General features: G+C 34.7%; 1 protein-coding gene across 10 annotated transcripts in view; it reads right to left on the reverse strand.

Moving 5' to 3' along the window:
* The window catches only part of GPHN (gephyrin), a 749,523-nt gene that overhangs the window by 286,013 nt on the left and 451,347 nt on the right, over positions 1–12,163 (reverse strand). For all 10 annotated transcript variants that reach the window (XM_072629565.1, XM_072629558.1, XM_072629556.1 and 7 more), the window contains one exon: positions 6,133–6,199. In XM_072629565.1, the coding sequence (XP_072485666.1) occupies positions 6,133–6,199 (67 nt within the window). The remainder of the gene's footprint in view (positions 1–6,132; positions 6,200–12,163) is intronic.

Genomic DNA, 12,163 nt, shown 5'->3' on the forward strand with positions numbered 1-12,163 from the left:
AAGAGAGCCAATAGGTGCTGGAATATTGAATAACATCATGAAAACTGAAATTTTTAATTGTTATGTTCTCAAAGACTGAGAGGAACAGGAAATGACTGGTTCCTCATATGAGAGCCATTTCCAAATCAGCTTTCTGTATACAGTAAGACCATTGACTTGTGAGAGCAACATTAATCCCAAAATAGAAAAAGAATAAAAATGAGACAATACAATCTGCAATCTAAACTCCCACCTGACATTTAAACATGGTGTTGACACTGAGAAATTGAAAATGGATAAATAGGTAGACATTAATACAAAAGTATTACCATCTTCTTAAGGAAATTCAATTTTAATCACAAAGAGGAAATCAAAAGAACTTAGAAACTGCATGAGCCAGTAAACTCTATCTCCTTGCCAAACAGTGAGACAGACAGAAACAGAGGTGGAGAGACAGAGACAGAGATGACAGTCAATGGCAGCAGCAATTTTGTAATAAAAAATTGTTGGTAAAAATCTTATGAAGGAGCATGGTGGGAAATTAGGAACAGTACAGAATAATCAAACAGTAAGAAATGGTGAGGGAAAAACACATTTATAGAAAACTTGGCAAGAAAACTTATTAAGCCAGATTATTCCAAGACCATATAAGAATAAAACTGGAAGGATTACTAAGCAGATGAAAGATGAAAAGATCTGTCATTGTTACTGTAAGAAACTAATATTTCCATGAATGAAATTATTATTATATTTTGGCTCTAATATCTCAGTGAAAGTTACCCCCCCTCCCATTTTTGGTTTAAAGCCCTTTTGATCTGATCTGCAAGTCTACAGACAAATGTATTCTGCCCTATTCTTAAAGGATGCACTTTGTGCCAGTTTGTTAGTCCTTTGATTCCATATTTTAAGTTTTGGCACAGAAATTCAAATTCTGCTCTCTAACACCTTTTTCTTAACCATCTGAATACTTTTCAAAATTTTGGAAATCTCTACCTTCAGCAGGCAGCAATAATGAAAAAAACTGTATGTACCTTTGAGGTCTTCAGTTACTTGCCTAGGATTTTGTAATCTTATAGTTATTTAATGATGATAAGCAAATTTAATTTACAAGTAATTGTCAGGGCACATAGTCCAAAACAAGTAGTCATTGCATTACTGAAGCTATGATAGATCTGTTTATAAAGTCATATAGAAGACAGTTTGAAGACTGAGGTAAGATATTAGTAATTATAGAGGCTGTGTATATATAAACTTTCATAAATTCTGTTTATGCTTTTCTTTCCAAATTTCAGGAATTATAACCCCAGAGTGATTTCTACTAAGTGTAATTTGAGCTTTCTCTTCCCTTTCATGAGCCAGACCCTCCCTGTATAAGAATAAAAGTACATGTATCATAGGGGTAAGTTGGGAAGGTTACAATGGAATAAGTAGGCAGTGCAGTTAAATCTTATATGCCTTTTGTGGGAACTGATTTCCTGATTAAAGTCTGACTAGTGATCTAAGCATTTCCTAAGTGGCCATGTAGAAGCACTGAGTTTAGTTGCCACAAAAACAGAAATGAATAAGACAAAGATTTAAAAAATAAGGTTACATGAAGATTACAAAAACTTTATATGAAGATTACAAAATGTAGGAGAGATGACATAAATGCATCAAAACACTTGAGTCCCTCAAGAAGCCTTTGTTCTCTGATTGTCAGAACTGAAAATGATGGTTTTTCTTTAGACTACTCTTACTACACATTCACTTTATACCTCGTATATGCATTTGTAGACATGTTTTTCCACAATGAAAAGTTTAAAAACTCCATGAGTGTACGAGTGGAAACTATTACTCTTCTTTCTTTATAACTTAGTACAATGTCTTATGAATATCTGATATAAAAATCAGATGCTCAATAAATATGTGCTTCAGGCTCAATAAGAAGCAATGAAATGATGAATGAGTTGGGTGCTTTTTCAAAAAGGGTGCATCTACCTGATATACCCTGGCACAGTGTGTGCTTATAGACCAGCTGATTAAGTTCCCTGGGTTTCCTTTCTGTACTTTCTCCTATACTAGGTAGCTTGGTAACTTGTGTTAATTCTCCTGTGAAGGTCTGGAGGAAGACAATTATCTAGGGGTACACAATCAGATTCAAAGATAATGAGCATGTCATGATTAAACTGGTAGTGCTATTCCCTTTCTTGGTTTACCAAACCCCAACCCTACTCCTACCATCTACCTACTCTTATTATTTGGTCCTGAGCAGAGTTGGAGGAGATTGCAAAATTGTGCCAACTAGGTTCACTACAAATTTGTTTTCTAATCTCAACTTCACCAAAAACAAAGCAGTCATTCCACTCCTCCTTAATTCACTATTCTACTTTTCACAGAGGCTGTTCCCAATCTTTATGTCATGCTTCAAGCCTCCCACAGCATCTCCTTGGACCTCATCTCATATTTCACCAAAAAATTTGAGACCACTCACTATGAGGTCTCCATACTGTTTATCTCACATCACTAATAAATAGACCCCCCCCCCCATTATTTCCTCCTTCATTTCACTCTTACAGGAAGAAGCAGCCCTTCTCCTTGCCAAGGCAAAGCCTTCTTCTTGCACACTTGCTCCCATTCCATCTCATCTTTCCCAGCAAATTGTCCTTCTATCAACCTTATTTTTTTTTAATCATCAATGTCTTCCTATCTACTGACTGTTTTCCTGCTACCTATAAGTATATCTATGTCTCCTCCAGGCTTATAATCTTTTATTTGATCCAACCATCCACACTAGCTATTGTCCTAATTATCTCCCTGCTCTTTCAACTAAACTGCTTGAGAAAGTTCTCTACACTCAATCCCAGTTCCTTTCCTTTAATTCTTTTTCAGATTTTTGGGAAAGTTGCTTCTGACTTCATCACTGAAATAAAACTCCTCTCTCTAAAGTTACCAATAATTCCTTAATTGACAAGTCTGATGGCCCTTTCTTAAACTTCATCTTTCTTGACCACTCTGAAGCATCTGACACTGTTGATCACCCTCTCCTCTGAAATACTCTCTTCCCTAGGTTTTTTATTATATTGCTAAGGTAGAGTGGATCTCCTGGGCTTCCTATCTGACTGACAATGTCTTCTTTGCTGGTTTGTAACCTATGTCATGGCCACTCTGGATAGGTGTCCCTCCAAGGTTCTCTCCCTGGTCCACTTTTATTTTCTTTCTATACTATCTCACTTGTTGTTCTCATCATCTTACATAGATTTAATTATCATTTCTATGCAGAGAATTTTGAGATATCCAGCCCCAATCTCCTTTCTGAGATATAAGATCACATCACTATCTGATGGAATAGATGTACCAAAGGCATTTCAAACTCAAAATGTTGAAAATAAAATTCATTATCTTTTTCTCCTTCAAATCTTTTCTTCTTCCCAATTTGCCTATTATTTTTGAGGGGACCAATATCCTCCCATTTATCTAGACTCACAACCTTGGTATGATCTTTGATTCCTCATTCACTCATACCACATATCTAATCCATTGTTAAACCTTATCATTTTTACTTTCATAACAATTTTCAAATACATCTCTCTATATACACACAGTCATTCTACTCCAGGAACTCATCATTGCAATAGCAATGAACTATTGCAATAGCCTTCTAATTAGTCTCCCTGACTTGTTTCTCCCTCCAATTCATCTTCTACTCAGCTGCTAAAGTGACTTGTTAAAGATGTAGGTCTGACTATATTACCTCCTTACTTGATAAACTCCAGTGGTTACCTTTTACCTCCAAGAGAAAATATGACCTCCTCTGTTTAATTACTAATAATCCTTTTATTAAGGGAATTTGTTCTGTGAACTTTGGGTTCAGGCAAAGGGACCTACACTTGAGGACTTAAAGGACCTACACTTGTGGCCTTGGGGCCACAGGTTCCCCACCCCTGGTTTAGTATTTAAAACTCTTGACAACCTGGCTACTTCCTATCTTTCTATTTTTCTTATACTTCTCTACAGTCTAGATACATAGTCCTCTTTGTTGTTCCTCTCACATGAGGCTTCACCTCCTGTCTGCCTCCCTCCACACCACTCTACCAGCTACCTCGCTCTCTCCTCTGTCCTTTTAACTGACTCTTGGTTTCTTGACTTCCTTTCTGGTCCAACTTAAATTGTCCTTTCTGCAGGAGGCTTTTCCTGGCCCTTTTAGCTACCAGTGTATTCTCTGAGATTACTTTCAATCTTCTCTCTCTGTCTTTCTGTCTGCCTCTGTCTCTCTCTCTCTCTCCCCTGTATGCATCTAGTTATCTACATGTTGTCTCCTCCATTAGAATGTGACCTTCCTGAGGGCAGTGACTGATTTTGTCTTTATTTGTATCCAGAGTTGTTGTTTTCTTTTAAACTGTGCCAGATTCATAGCAAATGCTTATTAAATGCTTACTGACCAACTGACTGTGAACTGAAGCATTTCGTATCAAAGAGAGTTTGGCGTGTCAAACATTATAGTAATGTACTGGCCCAGTAAGCACTTTCATTTTAGATGCTGAACTTCCTCTAGCACATTTTTTCCCTCAACTCTATATTTTATATTTATAAGTTGTTAGACACAAGGGTCTAGAGAAATAGGTAGTTTACCAAGTGACAGCCAGAGTCAGGTAAAATCAATTCTGGAAATCACCGCCCAAAATAGCTTCACATGCTTTTCCTTTTCATAGCAAGAGAGCACCAAGTTACCACCATCTATTACCCAACAAAAAAAGAAATAAGATATTTACTTTCTCCTAAATTCAACATCAGAATTATGTCTGAAAGATAATTTGGCCCACCAAATGAAACTACTTTTATTGATGATTTTTCAATGTTTTTTAGAGAAAGATTGTATGATTTTTATCAAAGAAACTGAGGAAATCAATTCTTCATTTGGGTTATGGTTCTCCTTTATTTAGTTTTTCTTAGAGAGAGAGTGTAATATATTAGATCAGAGAGCTGACATTGGAGTTCAGGAACATGTGGATTCAAATCCTGCCTCTGTCAAATATTTAATTTCTTAGTGTTCCAGGTAATTTTCAAAGACTAAATATTGCAAAGAATGTGCGAACCTGCATTAACTGAAGAAGTTTCTCACTAGTAGCTCTTTATACTGATGAAATCAAGTGTTCAAAATATTCAGGAGATGCTACTCTCTAGTAATCTCATCAAGAAGTAATGGCTGAGTCTAAAACCCTAAGTCTGTAAAAAGAGGCAATGGCATTTTAAAAAGATTTAAGAGAAATTTCAAATGAAAATAAATTATAGATGAAGGCAAATGTTCTTAAGCAGTCTTTCTGCTCTAAATGTTACTAACTGGAATTGCCAATGCCTCAAAACTAGGATAAATAAAGCAGGAAACAAAGCCTGACACAGTTTTACTGGCTCTTGCCATTGAAGCACAAAAAGTAAATACAGTCTCATTTTAAAAATTCTTTCACTTTGCACCAGCATAAAGAATTACTAGTCATACACACAGATTTGGGCATTAAGAAGCTACCATCTTATATGTCCCATTGTTGAGCTTTCTATTTCCTATCTCATCCTTCTAAAAAGACAGGAATAAAATATTTTATGCTCTGTTTAGTACCTACAGAACTTTTTCAAGGAGGAGAAGGCCTGGAATAATATATGAACAGGAAGGGGGTGATGGGGAAGGGAAGAAGGATTTATTTTTTTTTATTGTTTGTCCTTTTTTAGCTATTATCATTTATTTATTTAGTATTTTATTTTTCCCCAGTTACATGCAAAAAATATTTTCAACATTCATTTTTAAAACTTTGAGTGGAAGAAGGATTTATTAAGTACCTATTATATGCTAGGCAATGTGCTTAAGCGTATTACATATAGTACTTCATTTAAGCCTCGCAATAACCCTGGGAAGTAGGTTGTTTTATAATCCCTATTATTACAACTGAGGAAACTGAGTCACATAGAAGTTCAGTGACTTGCCCCAGGTACCACAGGAATAAGTATCTGAGGGAGGGAGAATGTTTCATCCTACTTTTAGCTACATGATGTGTGTCTTCATAAAGTTAGTAACCATACACTAAAACCAATCTTTGGTGATTTTTAAGGTGGGATGCACAGCTCATTTCAGATCTGTGAATGAGCTGTGATTGTTGAAACAATATTGACATCAATGATGCTTACCTGGGACCCTTTCTTGCTACCTGGCAGGTTAATTATGAGCGTTTTCCCTCTGATTCCACAAACAGGTCTGAAACAAAAGAGAAACTAGATGAAGACTATTTGCCAGGTACACTTTAAAAAATCCAAAAATGAAGGGCAACTGCTCTGCTTCGATAGTAACTGTCTTAGGAATAGAATGTCTATAGTAAAACGTTCCTATCAGCGTTTTCCATAAAAATTAGACATATAATTTGTCACTCTGGTTAGGATTTTTATGACAATGAGAATCAAGTCTGAAGAGACTCCAGCTCAGTGGGAAGGGAAGGCTACAAACTTAAGAATGAAACAGTTTGTGTTTGAGAAAAATAAAAAGGGCAAACATGAAAAGTAGAAGTAAGGGTGGGACAAAAAACAAGATCATTATCAGACACATTGCTAATCACAGAAAATTGTGGACTGGAACTTCAAACAATGTTTAATTTAGCCCCTCACTTTTGGTCATCTCACTTGGTTAAGATGCCAAGATAGAGGTAGAATGATGTAACATAAACAACAAAGACTGTTAGGAGGCCTGCGTTCTAATTATGATTCTGCCACTAACTGCCTGTATGCAAAACTGTAAAACTCAGGTAACTAGTTTTAATGATTTCTAAGGTATTTTTCAGGTCTGATTTTTATGAGTTTCAAAAAAAAATTCATAATCTCTTATGTTAACCCAACCATTTCTTCAGTATTCCTCATTGTTACACGTAACAAGAATAACTTATTCTACATTTTAGTCATCTTGTGCTGGATTCAGGAGTGAATAAAACAACTGGTAATTACCCCTGTTGTGAAAATTCTTCATATACCTGAAGATCTTTAGAATATCACCATTAACCTTCTTTTTTCTTCAATGGACTGAATAGGTCCTTGTTCAGATATACGTTCTGATTTTTAAATAATCCTTGGGATCTTTTCAGAACACTTTCCAAGTTCTACAATATCTTCTTTTGGCAATAGTGCTCAGACTTGGAGATGGTACTCTAGTTAAAGCCTTATTAGTATAAGGTATAAAAGGAAGATTGTTTTGAAATTCCTATGTGTTGTTATTTATATATTCTAGAATTGTTCTGCTTATTTTACCATTAAATTATTTCTTAAATCTAATTTCATCTTGTTTTTTCCACTACCACAGTCCTTAGTCAGTCATCCATTTCCTTTTACCTAAGATATTACAAAAGCTTTCTCTGTGCTCCCTCCAGTCCATCTTACATACATTGATGCCAGAGCTGAATAAGCTATCTCCTCCAGAGTTTAACACAGTACCTTGCTCTGTAAAATGGTAAGCAGTCAATAAATATTTATTGAATGAATGAAAGCTACATTGTTTATTTAGAATTGTGCTATTAATTGGTATTTATATAATGAAATATCCTCTTAGAGTTTTCTTATTCATAGGTTAACTTTTAAGGATAAAAGGGAGTTGGAGTGACAAATGAAATCTGCTATGATATCTGACTATTACAACAGAAGATAAAGGACATATGCTCCATACTGTTTTGCCAAATATATTAGGAAAGCTGTATATCCCTCTCAACAAGTTAATTTGCATTCAATACGTTTCTATAGCTTACTGAATTTTTTCCTTACAAGTGGTGATGAAGGGGAGTCGTGGTATTATTTGAATTTTACAGATAAAGACATGAGGAATAGTTGACGGGATGCATAGCTTCTAGCCCTTTGTATTTTCATATTATAATTTCTTCCTTATGTGTACTTATACATGTTTCTTACCAATTTCCCAATTTACTGCTTTGAATTCTATCTTACCATGTAAGGCACTGATAATGTCCACTCACCTCCAACTTGTTTCTAAATTGTAAATATAATCATTGTCGTCTTTATTCTAGTGTCTTACCATCAATAAAAATGTTAAGCAATAATTCAGACTGATCCAGAAAATATACTATTTTGTGTAGAGAGTATCATGATTTATTGAAAATACTTCAGTGAATTTGATTCTTTGCCAATTCTTGTGTGGTCTTGAATACTTTGCAAACACTTGAACAAGTGCTCATCTCTTTTTAAAATACAGGTCTTTGTCAAATATTAATTAATCAAAAAATAATTCCTGAGATTCTATTGTATTGATCAAGTGAATATAATATAGAAGCTATTACATTTAAAGCTTCATGGAAAATATGGTATTTGAACTAGACTTTTTGAAGAATAGGTAGAAATTTATTAGGCTGAAATGGGGGTGGAGTATTCAGGGTATAATTTTTCAAAAGACATTTATTTACTTATTTTTCGTTTTTAACACTCACTTTTATAAGATTTTGACTTCTGAATTTTTCCCCTTTCCCTTGCTACCCCCAAGAAGGCATGCAATCTGATATATGCTATACATGTATGATCATATTAAACATATGTCCACATTAGTCATATTATGAAAGAAGAATCAGAACAAAAGTGAAAAACCATGAGAAAGAAAAAACAAAAAAAACAACAAAAGAAAGACAAAATAGTATGCCTTGATCTGCATTCAGACTCCACAGTTCTTTCTCTGGATGTGGATAGCATTTTCCATCACAGGTCTTTTCAAATTGTCTTAGATCATTTCATTGCTCAAAAGAGCTGTCTTAACAAAGTCAGTCATTGTACAATGTTGGTGTTACCGTGTACAGTCTTCTGATAATGCTCACTTCACTCAGCATCAGTTCATGCAAGTCTTTCCAGGTTTTTCCAAAGTCTGTCTGTTCCCCATTTCTTATGGAACAATAGCATTCCATTACATTCATGTACCACAACTTGTTCAGCCATTTCCCAACTGATAGGCATTCCCTCAATTTCCAATTCTTCACCACCACAACAAATGCTGCTATAAATATTTTTTTATATGTAGGTTCTTTTCCCTTTTTTATGATCTCTTTGGGATACAGACCTAGTAGTGGTATTGCTGGATCAAAGGGTATACAGAGTTTTATAGCCCGTTGGGCATAGTTCCAAATTGTTCTCCAGGGTGTGATTTTAAAGGGAAGAAGAAGCATGAGCAAAGGGTTAGAAGCAGTCATGCAGAGAAACACTGTGAGGTCCATTTTGTTTGGAATGAAGAGTTTGCATGGGAGAGAAATAGATAAAAGGGCAACAGTAAAAGAAGTCATTGTAGGATTAGGAGTGCCTAAGTCATATGGAAGAAAATGTTGAGTTTCTTGAAGGTAGTAATGTATTGTTATAACAAACTCAAGTGATTTAATAAGTCTGTTACTAATAATTTTATCATAAGATAGAGTAAATACAAGAGAAACTCCTATTTTTTAGACCTGATTTTCCCCAATATGGAGGAACTATTTGATGAAGTGTAAACAAAAAGAACTTTAGGAAAAAGTGATCATATCATTTTAGATTGCATGATAAATGAGAAAGAAAATGCTGTGCATAATCTGATATGTCCCCTAGGCATTACAATAGTAGATTTCAAAAATTCAAACAAAAAGATGGAATGATCCTAGAATCTAAGACTCTAAAAGAGAAGTCAGCTTAAGAGTGATATAGTTCATGCTTCAGAAAGAAATTTTGCCAAGTCAATTGCAAATGATTCTGATGATGAAGGGAGAGGAGTCAAGAAGACCTGGATTCAAATCTAGCCTCAGCCCCTTATTAAGCTTTTGTGATGCTGGGAAAGGTCATTTAACTGAGGTAGACACCCCAATTTCTTCAGCTGTAAGATGGAGATTCCCAGGCTTGCTTTGAGGATCAAAAGAGACAATATTTGTAAAGCACTTAGCAAGTGCCTGCTACGTAGTTGGTATTTACTAAATGTTTGTTTCCTTACTTCAAGAGACCAATGTGACTACATAGAGAGCATTCCAAATAACTCAAATTTTTAAAGGTTATGTTCAAAATATGGAAATGAAGACATGCAGTTAATGATGAATACAAAAGAGTAGCCCTGACTTACAACAATAGTGTCAGGAAGATTAAAACAAAGTATAAGCCAACACCTGCGAAAAATACTAAAGGCAATAAAAACAGTTTTGGGAACAAGAAGAAGAAAGAAAGGATAGATCTAAAGTTTGGGATAGATGGGATAATAGTAGCAAATGACTTCATTTTCTTACTGTCTTCTGTGTTAAGCAGAATGATCCCCAGGTTAGAAAGGATATCTAAATCAATTAATCAATGGGTATTTATTAAGTGACTACTATAGATAGGCAATGTGCTAGGCTCAGGGGATATAAAGAAGAAAAGAAATAGTCTTTAACTTGAAGAAATTTACATTCTTTCAGAAGAAACAAGAAAATTAAGAGTTCATATTTGAAAACAAATGTGAAGAGAAAATTGAAACCCAAACACAAGAATTGCTAAGTCTAACTTTAAATAATTCAAGTCACTTGATCCTGACAAAGTATATCATGGGGTCCTTAAGAGATTCTTGATATGATCCTTTAATCATTGCCAGGATTCTCTGAAGAGTCATGGAGAATGGGCTGTCATAAGACTGTAATCGTTTAACAGAAACATAACAAACCAAAAATAAACTACACACCAGTAAGTTGTACTTTGATTTCTGGAAAAATGCTTGAATGGATTTTAAAAGGATGACTTGTGAGTGTTTTTTTTTTTAAATTTCTTTATTGATACATTATTCTGATGCAGTAGTCACTGTACCCAAAATATCCCCTCCCCAAACTTGAGCAAAACATTTTAACAAAGAGATTATGATTGACATGTTATTTTGTAATTTCTTTAAATTTAATACTTAGCCATCAATACCATCTTTGATGTGAGTTTTGTTACCATCCAACGTTGTCTTTATAACAGTTATTGTAGTTATTTTGTACATATTTTGGCTCTGGTTACTTTCACTCTGCATGAAGTTATAGCATCACAGAATTTTATAGGTGGAAGCAACAGGAAAAAAGATTTATCTGGCATGACTTGTTCCTGATGAAGTCATGCTGGCTCTTTGTGATGACTGATATCCAGATGTTTGATAACTAGTTCTTTAATAATATTGTGTAGGATTCTGTTAGGAATTTATGTCAAGCTCACTGAACTACAGTTTGCAGATTCTATGCTCTTCCTTTGTTCTGAAAATTTAGATTTTTTTTTCTGCCAATCTTAGAGCATTTTCTGTTCTCCATGATTTTTCAAAGATCATGGACTTGCTTAGCAATCTCATCTGCTAATTTGTTCATATGGCCCAAAGATGCAAATTCATCAAGGGTAGCTGGGTACTCTCCATCTTTTTAGTTCACCCTCTGTCACTTTGGACTTTTCAGACCAAAGGTCATTCATCATCTTTAGCAGAGAAAACAAACAAAAAAGAATTAAGCACCCTTGTATTCTATCTGAAGCCAGGTATACTTATACTCCAAGTAGCGCCTTTCTTTGATATAATTTTCTTCAGTATAGATTTTTGAGGCCCTTTTTATTGACATTAGTTTTTCTTACCACTTTCACATTATTTTTAGCGTTAGCATTCATCACACTACATTCTTTCTCTTTTAATTGGCTTTTGTTGCAATTTTTGTAGATGTCTTAATAAAAATCTAACTAGAATGGCAAGTTTCCTGTGAATCTTTCCACGTGGATCCCTTTGAACAACTTCCTCTTTTCCTCATCAGAACTATTTTTCTTTGTATGTGCAGTATTTCATTCCTGAGAATTTCCCATTCTTCACAGGCTGAAATACATTGCAGAATTTTAATCCATGAGCTCTTACTATCTTTCTCTGGAATCTCATGAAATCTACTCTTCCAAGATTGCATGCTAGATAATACCTGGTTTTCTCTGTCTTTTCTACTCCAACCAGCTCTTTCCTATAAGTAATCATCAGATCTATAATCTAATGTTTTCCTATTCACATTTATCAATTCTTACAATATAACATTCTGTCACTTTCATATGCTACAGTTTTCCCAGTCATTCCTCAGTCATTAAACATATAATTGGTTTCTAACTTTAAAAATCATAAGCAAATCTCATTTGAACATCTTTGTTTAGGTGAGTCTCTTATTTTTGTTAATAACCTGGAGGCCATCAATGAGATTTCTGGGTTAAAATT

The sequence above is a fragment of the Notamacropus eugenii genome, chromosome 1 (genome assembly GCF_028372415.1).
Source record: "Notamacropus eugenii isolate mMacEug1 chromosome 1, mMacEug1.pri_v2, whole genome shotgun sequence".
Lineage (NCBI taxonomy): Eukaryota > Metazoa > Chordata > Mammalia > Diprotodontia > Macropodidae > Notamacropus > Notamacropus eugenii.